The 14,509-nt window shown below is 48.0% G+C and overlaps 1 protein-coding gene across 1 annotated transcript in view; it reads left to right on the top strand.

Moving 5' to 3' along the window:
* Nucleotides 1–14,509, top strand: part of COLEC12 (collectin subfamily member 12) — a 157,211-nt gene that overhangs the window by 132,904 nt on the left and 9,798 nt on the right. The window contains exons 6-8 of the mRNA XM_060243915.1: nucleotides 7,207–7,686; nucleotides 8,149–8,285; nucleotides 10,672–10,781. Of these exons, the coding sequence (XP_060099898.1) occupies nucleotides 7,207–7,686; nucleotides 8,149–8,285; nucleotides 10,672–10,781 (727 nt within the window). The remainder of the gene's footprint in view (nucleotides 1–7,206; nucleotides 7,687–8,148; nucleotides 8,286–10,671; nucleotides 10,782–14,509) is intronic.

Below are 14,509 nucleotides of genomic sequence, written 5' to 3'. Positions count from 1 at the left end.
GGAAGTCAAGGTAAACAATATCTATCGGGTCTCCTTTGTCCACATATTTGTTCACCCCCTCAAAGAAATGTAACAGGTTAGTGAGGCAAGATCTTCCCTTACAGAACCCATGCTGAGTCTTCCTCAATAACTCGTGTTCATCAGTGTGCCTGCTCATTCTGTCCATGCTAATGGTTTCTACCAACTTTTCCGGTATTGAAGTCAGACTGACTGGCCTGTAGTTTCCCGGATCTCCTCTGGAACCCTTTTTAAAGATGGGGGTGACATTTGCTACCTTCCAGTCCTCAGGAACGGAGGCAGATTTCAATGGAAGATTATATATTTTTGTCAGAAGATCCACAAGTTCAACTTTGAGTTATTTTAGAACTCTTGGATGTATGCCATCCAGACCTGGTGACTTATTAGTTTTTAATGTATGAGAAGAAATCCCCCTTCCTTCTTCAGCCCCTTAGTCAGTGCTGTGCCTTCCGTGTAGGGTTGCCAAGTCAATTCCCAGAAATATCTGGGGACTTTGGGGGTGGAGCCAGGAGACTTTGGGGGTGGAGCCGGGAGACACTGGGGTGGAGCTAAGGGGAGGGGGGAAATGGCGCCAAGGAGAGCGCCGAGCTGCCGCCGCCCCCCCACCCCACCCCAGCCGCTCCTCCGAGATGGGCCCAGCCTGAGCTCGGAGGGGCGTCTACGCAGTCCCCCCCCCCGTTCCCCTCTGGATGGTCTCGCCGGCTGCTCAAATTCCGAAGTGGTGATGCAAGGAGTTTCTAGGAAAGCGCAGGTGATTGCGCTTGCTCACGGCTCGCTCCCCTTTTGCAAAGCGGTGGCGGCGGCTGCTGCTGCTTGCCAGCGCGGCTCCAGCGGCTAGTCCACCGTGTGGTTGTGTGTCGCGGCTTGCTGGATGTTATTTTTCTCGCCCCCTCCTCGCTGGAGTTTCCCTCCCCTCCCCATGAGACGCACCGGCCTCTGAATTAGAATCCTGCGTCTGGATTTTATTTATTTTTTCTCCCCCCCCCAGAAAAGTCGTGGCTTTCCACCACCCCCTTCCCCTCCTCTCGTCTCCCCTCCTCCTTTCCCCCCTCCCCGGGTCTGGTTGGGGAGGCCGCTCCGGCTTTGGCTCCGGCGGCCTGTTTACTTCGCCTTCTCCGCAGCCAACCTGGCAGGTGGCGGAGGCCGGGGCTCCGGAGCGCGGCTGCGGGAGAGCAGGGAGAGGAGAATCCCGCAGAGGGAGGCAACATGATCCTGGAGAGGAAACCCTCGGAGAAGCCAGGTTCAAGCCCCCCCCCCGGACCCTTCGGGGGGCGGCGGAAAGCCGGAGTCGCCTAACCTGGGCTCCCCCGCTGCCGATGGAAGGCGGCAGCTGCGCAGCGGCGCCGCCCGCCCTGAGATGGAGCGGCCGGAGCCGCCTCCCCCCTCCCCCCGCCTCCGTTTTTTGGGGGAGCAGGGGAAGAGGGTGGAAATCCTGCTTTTCCCTGCCAGGGCGGGAGGGTTGGGAAGCCTACTTCCGTGCCTTGCCGGATCCTGGTATTGTACATGGTAAAGTGGCTTTGCAATGTGAAGGAGATTTAAAAGCAGCCAATTCACACCAGAAGGTTTTTAAGGTCTTTAAAACTAAGTATGTCATAATATAAACAAAGCATAGATAAATGGGAAATAATTGGAACAGAGCTCCATATACCATGGACCATAAGAAAGTAACCAAAAGGGGATGACTAGCTAATGTATTCTTACAAAGTGAGTGAGTTTTTAGCATAGAATGCGTACAGGAATTAGAAGCTGGACAAATTCTGTCTCAAAGTCTTGGCACAACCACTTCAACACAGACTTCCTTCCTTGGCACAATGGGTCGATCTAAACTGTTAGTTTTTATCTCTTTTTCTGCAGCCTGTGAGTGCTTTTTGGAACCAATCATGCTTTGTGGGGATAGGTTAAAAATTTCCTTAGTCACCCCCAAAGTTTGAATATCTGAATATCTGATTTACAGGACTAGAATTTAAAGTTGATCCTTAGGGCTCCCTTGACAGTTTGACCAAATGGTGAGATTTAAGGCCTGGACTCCCTTTTGTCCCCAGCTCATCTGTCACCATACACTTATCTCTCTTTACCTAGGATGTAACAAGGTTTTTTATTGCTCAACTCAGAGATAATGTATGTTGCTCACAAATGCTACATTTCAGACTGAATTGTAGTTATTCAGCACTTCTGGGTCCAGAGCAGATTTCTTTAGCAGTGGATGCACCACTGCCCACATTAAGCAGGGACGACCACGACCACTCCATCTCTCAGGGAGATTTTCCTGTCGGCAGATTTAAGTAGCCAGGAGGGCTATGATTTGGTCTCAAACTTCCAACAATCCCATGCACATCCTCAGACACAATAGTCTGAAAGCTATCCCACACAATTGGAAAATTGGTGCCTTGGGACCATCTGGGTAGAAGATATTGAAGATACTGGATTTATATCCCTCCCTATACTCTGAATGTCAGAGTCTCACAATCTCCTTTACCTTCCTCCCTGCCTCCCCACAACAGACACCCTGTGAGGTAGGTGAGGCTGAGAGAGCTCTTACAGCAGCTGCCCTTTCAAGGACAACTCCTATGAGAGCTGAACAAAGCAGGAGTCATGTTGCACCTTTATGAGAGCTATGGCTGACCCAAGGCCATTCCAGCAGCTGCAAGTGTAGGAGTGGGGAAACAAACCCAGTTCTCCCAGATAAGAGTCTGCACACTTAACCATTACACCAAACTGACTCTCCAGACCCCCAGGTCCAAGTGGGGATCTCCTGGTTTTGGGGGGTTCTCCCTACTGCAGACCAGCTGGCTGGTGGGATGCAAGGAAAGCTCTACTCCTAAACAGGGACATCACATGGAGATGTTCTGGGTTTGGGGCAAAATGCTACGGCAGGGGTGGCCAACTATGGCTCAGGAGCCACATGCAGGTCTTTCACACATTTTGTATGGCTCCCAGAGATTGAGGAGGAACTTAATGCATGCTTATTTTCAAGTAAGCATGCTTAGCATCAGGACCTCAGTCAGCCTTTGAGTACTGGCCCACAGACAACTACTTTCACCATGTGTGAAGTAGAGAAGGACATAGGCAGACTTGTGAGCTCTTTTACTCCACCACAGAGGTTGCCTAGAGACCTAGAGCGAGGAAAGAGAGTGCAAGAGCCAAGGGAGTCACTGGAATGAGAGATGGAATTAAAGAGGATGCCACAGTGTTCCCCCTTTGTTTCATAGCTTTTAAAATAGATGTATTTACTAACCTTGGTGTCAAGGCAAAGAGAGATGCATAATGATGCTAATGCAAATCAGTGATTTACATGGTACATGTGTATTTCCTTCTCCCACTGGTGCCAAAAAACAATTCTCTAAACTTTCCCTATGCCGGGTTTATGGAGACTTTTGTTTTTTAAAAAGTCTCCTAGCATGGTCATGTTTTAAAGTCCATACATATGTATTTTATCTTTTTGTGCAAAGGAAATATTAAGAGTTTTAATAAAGTCATGTGTGTAATATTTGTTCATGTCTTGCAGCTCTCAAACATCTGGCATTTATTCTGTGTGGTTTTTATGATAAGCAAGTTTGGCCATCTATATCACTTTGGTTTGAGGGCAAATTTACCAAAGAGTTTCACCCAAAGAGCCCCGTGGCGCAGAGTGTTAAAGCTGCAGTACTGCAGTCCTAAGCTCTGTTCACAACCTGAGTTTGATCCCCAGCGGCAGCTGGGTTTTCAGGTAGCCGGCTCCAGGTTGACTTAGTCTTTCACCCTTCCGAGGTCAGTAAAATGAGTACCCAGCTTGCTGGGGGAAAGTGTAGATGAGTGGAGAAGGCAATGGCAAACCACCCGTAAAAAGTCTGCCATGAAAACGTTGTGAAAGCAACATCACCCCAGAGGTGGAAACTACTGGTGCTTGCACAGGGAACCTTTCCTTTCCTTCACCCAAAAGCTAGTGTCACCCCCAGCAGCTTCAACATGATGATACCACTTCCAGGTGACATCGGTGCATTGTTAAACATCTCCATCTACCCCTGGAATGCCCTTCAAATACCCCCACTGGAGCAACGAGGGGAACTGGCAGCCCTACTGTCTGATCCTGTCACTGCCAAGTTAGAGTGGACAGAAGGGACTTTATACACAAATTCTTTAGCAAATTGATCACAGTGGGCTCCATAACAGTCCACTTCCTCCCACAGGCTGGATCCCAATAGGCTCCTGACCACCTGGAAGAGTTCCACAGGTGTATGCTGTGTGGATGCAGTGTTGGAAGATAAATATTGTTTCTTCACCACCATTACTGCCAAGGAGTAGGCTTTAAAATGAGCTCTACCCATACCTTGTTAGATTTATCTCAAACCTTTCTGTATTGTTATCTAGCAGTCCCCGCTGTCTCTACATTGTTCACAGCCCATCAGTAAACCAAGGGGCTGCTTAGGTTCTTAGACCTGAGAGAGGGTGCCTAGGAGCAATCATGTCAGATGCCCCAGTCATTTCTTCATTCTAGAGGTCAACCAAAGCACTGACAGAAATGGCAACCATATCAGCAGGAAAATCCCCTAATGCCATCAGAAATCCAGTTGGTTGCATCAGGCTACAGGATGCAACTACTACAAGCAGCAAAGAGCCCTTTATACCTGTGTACCTGCATGGGGTGCAAACTTAAGAATTATCCTTTGGAGCTGCAGACTTTGACACTAATCCAGGGGTGGAAGGCATTTCACTGCATGAATCCTTGAGAGATTACACCAGGACTAGATCAATTTTCACTCCACCATCAACCTGAGTATGGACCAGTCCATACAACAGGTAAGTTTTCTGGGCACCACTAGACAATGGATACATAAGCATCTCCTTATACCAAAAACCCACTGACAGCTACACATATCTACATGCTCTTAACTACTACCTTGAACATACCACACAGTCTGTAGTCTGCAGTTAAGCACTACATTGCAACCACATTTGCTCCAGTTCCTTTTAAAAGGGCTTATACCTGAAAAATGTTTATCAAGCATTCTTGGGATTCTTGGGTTTGCAATGCGCAGCCAATTAAGTGAAGACACTGATTAATAAACCCAGTCTGGTATGCAGAAATAGGCTACTACAAATAGACCCCAAAAAGATAGCAATAGTGGTTGTCACTGGTACTAGCTCCCAGCTCAAATCTGTCTAGTGTTATCATCAGAGATCTACAGCCCACAATACTGCTTGGAAATTAGACATGGGTGGTTGACCTTTCCTTGCATTCAGACAGCCCTCTGTTCTAAAACAGCTTTTTACTAGACACAATGGGCACAACAGAGATACGAACAGAGGGGACAGACCCTGCAAGAAACACAGATGCCAACTCCATCCAAGTATCCTCGCAGGCAATAGTGTTATAAAACCTAACAACATCTTGGGCTCATCCACTTTCTCATCCTCAAGTGTAATATAGGCAGGCACTTGTATGTCAACAATGCTCTTCTGCTCTTCACATAGAATAAAGAATAAATAGGCCCAAATCTGTCATTAAAAATGGCAATATTCAGAAACCAGTGGCTGTATATTTTGTTATTCCAGGATGGCACTGGTGATCCAGAAGTCACCACTATCCATCAAAGAATGGGAACTTCAGCATGAAACTGATGAATTAGAACTCATAAAGAAGTTTATACCATTTCCCAAGGGCTTGACAATGACCTGAAATTCCACAGAAGCTACAAGTAATAATCAGCTTAGCAAAACTATGGAAATGGTTATATCACCAACTTCTATTGGAATGGTGTCTATAATTTTCTTGAATGCATCTGAATTTTGCATGGTTGTATTTCACTCTTCACCTCCTGTGTTTCATGAACCTTTGGCCCTGCTGTTTACAACATTTTTTTCATGATTTTATATATGTTTACTGTGACATACTGTACGTTTTAAAAGCTTAGAAGTGCTGTACCAACAGCTGAAGGAATGTGAAGGGTTAATTCTGCACAGAGACAGGCTGTTCCAGGCAGTCTGGGTTAGCATCAACTGAGCAGAGGAAGTCTTGTGAGAGCTGCATGCTTAGGAGAGAGTCAGTCAGATTTTTGCCTTGACTGAGTTGAGTACTGACAGCCTGATTTCTGCCTTAGAGCAGTTTCTGAGAGCAGTTTAACATAGACAGAGAATTGGGGGAAAGTTGGCAAGGACTAAGTAAAAACTCCCATTGGGGCCAAAGAAAGGCAATAGATCTAGTGAGAGAAGACTTTCCCTTCTCAGTTAAACAGGGAGTTAGATCTGAAGAGTAGTCTGGTGTGGTTAGAAACTGCCTGCAGAAACCTTAAAGTCAGTTAAAAACTCAAGATGAGTACTATTGTGATTAAAGAAAGGGCTTCAGTACTAGAAAGAGTATACCAGCCTTCTGGAAACAAAACGAGTCTGTGAATAGAAGTGTACTGGAGTGTTTGAAAAACATTAGAACAAAAGGTTCTCAACATAAAAATTTAAGTAACTGTAAATAGCTTAAGAAACTCTCATTAGCCTGAAACACAAGAACTAAAGTCTGTGCATGTACTGGTTTTACCTCAAAGTTTTCTATATTGAGTTACTTCAGAAATCAACCCCTAATTTCACCTGATCTTTCCACTCTATGTTGAATAAAATTTTTAGTTCAAAATTAACTTGTGCCATTTTCAGCGGCTTAAGGTAAAAAGTAATCCCGACCATTCCTTCAGGTTCCTGGGCAGAACTATCAGTAAAATATCATACTAACACAGGGTGGGAAAGCCAGTTCTTCAGGAAAGAAGGAAACAAACCGCTAGGGCTGCTCAGTCAGAAAGGGAAAGAAAAACAGAGAGAAAATCTTGCCTCTGAGGCAGAGAAATGGAAGGGGCCATCCTATCTACATAGTAAGGAACCACTACATGCATTAGATGAGGTGGACCCTAGTCTGCAAAAGCTTATTTTAAATTTATAACTTGTTGTTCTTTTAAGGTGCCACAAGACTCCTGGATATTTTTTGTTTCATTTCGTTTCTTTGCTAATTTCTTCTGTAATGGAGGCATAATTATAAGCTAAGTTTCCTGAAGTTCCAGGGATAGCGGACAGGGAAGCCATCACATTTGAAATGTTTTAAAATTGGTACAAGTACCTAGCCCAAACATGTCCTTATTACAGTAAATAAATTACACTTACAGGATTTTACTTCATAGTAAACAAATATCATTGCTATTCAATTTTTTTTCTATATTTACATTATTTTAGGCCCTCCAGGCCCAAGAGGTCCCAAGGGTGACAGAGGACTCACAGGTCCTATGGGACCTTCTGGATCCAAAGGACAAAAAGGAGAGAAGGGTGAGTCAGGACCACCAGGACCACAAGGTGAAAAAGGACCAACTGGACCAACTGGACCACCAGGTGAAAAAGGTGGAAAAGGTTCCAGAGGTTTTCCTGGATCCAAAGGCCAAAGAGGTTCACCTGGGAAGACTGGTCTTCCAGGACCTAGTGGAGATCCTGGGCCACCTGGAATAGCTGGAAAAGATGGCCCACCAGGGCCTCCTGGTCCACCTGGACCCCCAGGGCTTCAAGGAACTGTTGGTGAACCAGGAATACATGGTCTTCGTGGGTTACCTGGCCTGCCTGGAATGCGTGGTTTACCAGGACCACCTGGACCTCCTGGGCCACCAGGTCCAGGAATGCCTATGGCACTTCAAAGCGTGACAACATCAGCTCCTGAAGCTAATGGTAAGCAGCTCACACAATCCCCTAACAGTATGACTGTCTCTTAGTAATAGTGTTGGGTACCAGACTTTTAACTTTAGACAATTTTTTGGACTGTTTCCACAGCAGACTTACACAAGTGAGTTCTGGTTTGGACACTGATTCTAAGGGCCAAACTAGTTTTAATGCCACTCTAGAATAACAAAGCATTTTAGAGTCTTACCATGGGTGATTTATAAATTTAGTGAGGGCCTGATCAGGGCCACAGTAGGACATATGTTTTTGTATTTTCCTGCCCTGTGCATTTTCAGGGTTTCAAGAAGTAGTACAGTGTTTTGAGTAATAGAAAATTCCTTCCATTTATATTATATTGTGGAAGTACTGTTTTTGAACCTGAAGCATCCTTTAATCGTTGAATATCATTGTACTAAGAAAAAAGGCATACTTCTATTCATGACATTTGTTGGTTTATATTTCATGTTTCAGGTTGTCCTGTTTACTGGAAGAATTTTACTGGCAATTGTTACTACTTTTCATCAGAAAGAGACATTTTTGAAGGGGCAAAACATTTCTGTGAAGAAACATCCTCACATTTGGTTTTCATAAACAACAAAGATGAGCAGGTACAAAACTACCGCTAGAGATTCTGAAGGAACTTTAGTTGAGGAAAAGACACCAAAACATCAGAAAGTCTGCCAGTGTCAGTTTCACCCAAAAGTTAGTAAAACTTTACTCAGAGGAGCAGTACCATATCACTGTTCCTCAAGAAATGCTGACATTGACAATCTTCTAAAAAGTCAGTGGGATTTACTAATGCTTCCTTTTAGGGACAAACAAATCAAGCTGGTAACTAGGGGCATGCAAACCCCCTAGTATTTTCAGGTTAAGTTATACTGAACCCCCCAACATAGGTATTTCCCAATATTCACAAGTCCCAATACTGATATGGTATTCAAATTTGGTGAATATTTGGGATTGCCAATTTTTTTTGCCCCATTATACCTTATGGGAACAATTATAGTCAATGGTACACATTAGTATAATGGAGAATCATTTGGGGGGGGGAATCTGGGGCTCTCAGTTTTTTGAGGTAGAGGCACCAAACTTGCAACAGAGCTGCTAGCGTCTCTCCTCAGAGCTGCTAGCGTCTCCCCCCAAAATTCAAAAAGTTCCAGTAACCAGGGGATCCAATTCTGTGGGCTCCAGAAGAAGGTGCCCCTATCCTCCATTGTTTCCAATGGGGGGAAGGGGCATTTAAAAGAAGCACAGTCCTTTTAAATGCCTTTTGCAAGCCACAGCTGAACTCCAAAGGCATTTCAGGGCTCACAGTCCCTTTAAATGCCTTCTCTGAGCTGCAGCTGCACCTGGAAGGGACTGCAATCCCTTTAAACACCCTTTAACACCAGCTATCTGGTGCCCATTCCCCCAAATCCAGAATATCTGATAGCTGGATAAATACCTTAACTTATATCCAGCTGAGAAAACAACTCCCAAATACTGGTGAGGCTGTATTTTTTTATTTTTTGGTAAGGCTGTATACTGGCTGTAAGGCTGTATCTTTGTATTTTTTGGTTCTGGCTTGGATAACCCAAATGCATACCCCTACCTATGACCTCCATCACCTGGCAACATTTTAGAAAAACACAAAATGCTACAATGATGGTGGAGGGGATGTTTAACCATTTCCCTCAGTGAATTGATCAAAATCACACATGTTGGCAAATGTTGGGGGAGCAATTTTTATTCTGGAAGACAAAAACAGTCAAGGGGAAGGTATTTTAATTAGGAGACAGAGGATAGAAAACACCCAACCATCACACAGAACTCCTCCAGATATCAGCAGTTTCCAGAGGTTGTACTGTATTTCTTTTCAGTTTAAAAATTTTTTAGAGATCAATCACAGTTCATGTGTCTTGGCCCTGTCAGACTTATGGAGGTCTGAGATAAAAACTAAAAATAATTAAAACTTTTAGATTCTATTAAGACTGGTCACAATCTGGGTTATTTTCAAAGGAAGCTACATGTACACAAAAGAAAATAGTTGAGGACTTGTAAAACACACTCAGGTAGTAATTGCCGTTGCCTGCCTCATCCTAATGCCTTCTGCTGGTGCTGTATTGTCCATGAGGAGAATGCAAAAAGCAACAGAAAACCTGTGGACACCCATTCTTTGCCCCTCTTGTAATGAATGCATGAACACAACCTAGTAGGAACAAAGAATAAGATGTGAGTTGTCTTGAACATATGAATATACGAAGCTGTCTTATACTGAATCAGACCCTCGGTCCATCAAAGTCAGTATTGTCTACTCAGACTGGTAGCGGCTCTCTGGGGCCTCAAGCTGAGGTTTTTCCTGCCTATTTGCCTGGACCCTTTTTAGTTGGAGATGCTGGGGATTGAATCTGGGACCTTCTGCTTACCAAGCAGATGCTCTACCACTGAGCCACCGTCCCTCCCTTCTTAGTTCCCTGACCCCAGCAATTAAATTAAAGGGGTTTTTGTTGTATTCAATTCCTCTTCTAGATTTCTGCACTTATTATTTGGCCATTATATCTGTTTTTGCTGCATACAATATTTATTGCTATTGAAAGCTGGGGAAATCATGGAAGCAGATGATGGGAACACTGTGCACTGGTTCCCACAGCTACATGTTCATTGCTTGGAAGCTGTCGTGTCAAGTGGTGATTGATTCATATCTGCATGTGGAATATGCATATGCTTAACATCACCTCAAATTGTTGTGCCACTTTTCAGAGGAGTAAATCTATATATTCAGCAGTCAGTAAATGTTTAGAAATCACATTAAATTAATGCATGTCTGAACCCCCCATTTCAGACGGCAGAATATGTGACCTGTAAAGTCATTTTAAAAAAAAAAGTGATGGTGTGAAGTAACTGCTCAGGTCAGATCATACTTTCAGAACAGATCATGGCTTCAGAACAAATAAAGTCATATGGGTACCTCTTGTATATTCTGAAATGCATTACAGTACTTTCTTGTGTTCACAGCAATGGCTAAAAAAACAGATAACTGGAAAAGGCAGCTTCTGGATTGGCCTCACAGACTCAGAGAGGGAAAATGAGTGGCAGTGGCTGGATGGAACTTCACCAGGATATACGTAAGTGTAGGAAGAACATGTTCTTCTACTGTACTTGCTGTTGCTTTATTTGTCGCCATATGATTGTGATCCTGAAATGGGAAATATTGCAGGAACCTTTTAAAACAAATCTTTATCTGGAAAGGTTATTGCCTCCTGCTTTTTCATGCTTTCTCCTTTCACAGCAATAAAGCTATAAGAGTTCATTTCCTTGCCAAAAAGAAAATGGACTATTGACTAAAAGAATCATAGAACCATACAGTGTGACACTATTTGCCAAGAAATTCATTCTAAAATGTTATTGTAAAACAGAGGTGGAAATCAGGCCTTTCTTCCCCCTTGGCCTTGTTTTATATCTTTTCTTCTTTTAATGTGTATTATAACTGTTCATTAAAAAGTCTGTTTGTTGGCATGCGTCAGACAGTAGATGATAACTTTATATGAAATAATATTCCTTTCTGATTGTATTAGGGTGACCATAATGTCTGAAGGCCAGCCAGGGACACTGGGGGGGTGCGCGCTGCGCGCGAAGCGCGTGTGCGCCGCCGGAAACAGGAAGTGACGTCACTTCCGGTGTCATGCCACCACCGGAAACAGGAAGTGGCATCACTTCCTGTGACATCATTTCCCCCGCGTCACCTGCCGGAAACAGGAAGTGACTTCACAGCACTTCCTGTGACGTCCCCAAAAATCCCCCAAATATCACCGCCGGAAACAATTTTGTTCTCAAATCCTGTATATACTTCATCAGTATATGGGATAAGGCACTTTCTCAACTGTGCTGCATAATGCAGCCTATTTATTTTGTCCTGTTGGCTCTGTTGGCTCTATCTGCGCCACCTTCATCATTTTCGGGGTGTGGATCCCCCAGTGGGGTGGTCTCCCGACTCCCTCCGCTGACTGTTTCTGATAGCCCTGCGCCCCCTCTTTCATTTGATATGTGTCCCGTGCGGGTGCCACCCTCCCGCCGGGAGATGCCGCAAAATGAGCCCCCTTGAGGCTTATGGCGGCAGGGCTCGGGGGAAGCGAGCTAGACTGCTGTTCTTTTGAGGGGTTATAGAGTGTTTCGAGCCCGTCCCTGTGGCATCGGTCCCATCGTTGTGGGACCAAGGGGGCCGGCGCAGCGGCACGCCGAAGCAGCCTGTCACTAATAACACCGGTCAAGATGCAGGACAGGAACCTGGAAGTGACCGACAGGCTGCTTCAGCGTGCCGCTGCGCCGGCCCCCTGGGCCCCACAACGATGGGACCGATGCCACAGGGACGGGCTCGAAACACTCTATAACCCCTCAAAAGAACAGCAGTCTAGCTCGCTTCCCCCGAGCCCTGCTGCCATAAGCCTCAAGGGGGCTCATTTTGCGGCATCTCCCGGCGGGAGGGTGGCACCCGCACGGGACACATATCAAATGAAAGAGGGGGCGCAGGGCTATCAGAAACAGCCGGCGGAGGGAGTCGCGAGACCACCCCACTGGGGGATCCACACCCCGAAAGTGATGAAGGTGGCGCAGATAGAGCCAACAGGACAAAATAAATAGGCTGCATTATGCAGCACAGTTGAGAAAGTGCCTTATCCCATATACTGATGAAGTAAATACAGGATCTGAGAACAAAATTGCACTAGAAGACACAAACACAAAGCTCCCTTACACTGAATCAGTGCTTGGGTCCACCAAAGTCAGTATTGTCACATAAGAGAAGCCCTGTTGGATCAGGCCAGTGGCCCCTCCAGTCCAACACTCTGCGTCACATAATAACATAAGAGAAGCCCTGTTGGATCAGGCCAGTGGCCCATCCAGTCCAACACTCTGCATCACATAACAACATAAGAGAAGCCCTGTTGGATCAGGCCAGTGGCCCATCCAGTCCAACACTCTGCGTCACATAACAACATAAGAGAAGCCCTGTTGGATCAGGCCAGTGGCCCATCCAGTCCAACACTCTGCATCACATAACAACATAAGAGAAGCCCTGTTGGATCAGGCCAGTGGCCCATCCAGTCCAACACTCTGCGTCACATAAGAACATAAGAGAAGCCCTGTTGGATCAGGCCAGTGGCCCATCCAGTCCAACACTCTGCATCACATAAGAACATAAGAGAAGCCCTGTTGGATCAGGCCAGTGGCCCATCCAGTCCAACACTCTGCGTCACATAAGAACATAAGAGAAGCCCTGTTGGATCAGGCCAGTGGCCCATCCAGTCCAACACTCTGCATCACATAACAACATAAGGAGGGAGGGAGGGAAGGAAGGAAGGAAGGGAGAAAGGGAGGAAGGGAAGAAGGGAAGAAAGGAAGAAGGGAGGGAGGGAAGGAAGGAAGGGAGGGAGGGAGGGAGGGAGGGAAGGAAGGAAGGAAGGAAGGAAGGAAGGAAGGAAGGAAGGAAGGAAGGAAGGAAGGAAGGAAGGAAGGAAGGAAGGAAGGAGGGAAGGAAGGAAGGAAGGGGGAGGGAGGGAAGGAAGGAAGGAAGGAAGGGGGAGGGAGGGAGGGAGGGAAGGAAGGAAGGAAGGGGGGAGGGAGGGAAGGAAGGAAGGAAGGAAGAAAGGAAGGGAGGAGGGAGGGAAGGAAGGAAGGCAAGGGAGGGAGGGAAGGAAGGAAGAAAGGAAGGGAGGGAGGAGGGAGGGAAGGAAGGAAGGGAAGGGAGTGAGGGAAGGAAGGAAGAAAGGGAGGAGGGAGGGAGGGAAGGAAGGAAGGAAGGAAGGGAAGGGAGTGAGGGAAGGAAGGAAGGAAGGAAGAAAGGAAGGAAGGAAGGGAGGGAGGGAGGAGGGAGGGAAGAAAGGAAGGCCGCCCCCCGCCCCCCCCCGCTTTCGGCCCCCTTACCTTATTCCAGGGCGGCGGATCCAGCGGCGGCGGCGGCGGGGAGTCCTCCGGCGGCGGCCTCACGGCGAGGGAGGGAGGGAGCTGCCGGGGCTGGCCTCTGGAGGCCTCCAGGGACCAGCGCCGGGCCTCTCCGCTACCGGCGCTGGCCTCTGGAGGCCTCCAGGGACCAGCGCCGGCTGCTCCGCGGCTTCCCCGCGGCCTCCGCTGGTCCCTGGAGGCCCTCCAGAGACTCTGGAGGGCCTCCAGGGACCAGCGGAGGCCGCGGGGAAGCCTTCGCTGGCCGGCGCTGGTCCCCGAAGGCCTTCCAGAGGCTCTGGAAGGCCTTCCGGGACCAGCGCCGGGTGCCCCGCGGCTTCCCCGCGGCCTCCGCTGGTCCCTGGAGGCCCTCCAGAGACTCTGGAGGGCCTCCAGGGACCAGCGGAGGCCGCGGGGAAGCCTTCGCTGGCCGGCGCTGGTCCCCGAAGGCCTTCCAGAGCCTCTGGAAGGCCTTCCGGGACCAGCGCCGGGTGCCCCGCGGCTTCCCCGCGGCCTCCGCTGGTCCCTGGAGGCCCTCCAGAGACTCTGGAGGGCCTCCAGGGACCAGCGGAGGCCGCGGGGAAGCCTTCGCTGGCCGGCGCTGGTCCCGGAAGGCCTTCCAGAGCCTCTGGAAGGCCTTCCGGGACCAGCGCCGGGTGCCCCGCGGCTTCCCCGCGGCCTCCGCTGGTCCCTGGAGGCCCTCCAGAGACTCTGGAGGGCCTCCAGGGACCAGCGGAGGCCGCGGGGAAGCCTTCGCTGGCCGGCGCTGGTCCCCGAAGGCCTTCCAGAGGCTCTGGAAGGCCTTCCGGGACCAGCGCCGGGTGCCCCGCGGCTTCCCCGCGGCCTCCGCTGGTCCCTGGAGGCCCTCCAGAGACTCTGGAGGGCCTCCAGGGACCAGCGGAGGCCGCGGGGAAGCCTT

Source organism: Heteronotia binoei, chromosome 7 (genome assembly GCF_032191835.1).
Source record: "Heteronotia binoei isolate CCM8104 ecotype False Entrance Well chromosome 7, APGP_CSIRO_Hbin_v1, whole genome shotgun sequence".
Taxonomy (NCBI): domain Eukaryota; kingdom Metazoa; phylum Chordata; class Lepidosauria; order Squamata; family Gekkonidae; genus Heteronotia; species Heteronotia binoei.
Note: the sequence above shows the minus strand (reverse complement) of the source record. Positions and strands in the feature narration are given on the sequence as shown.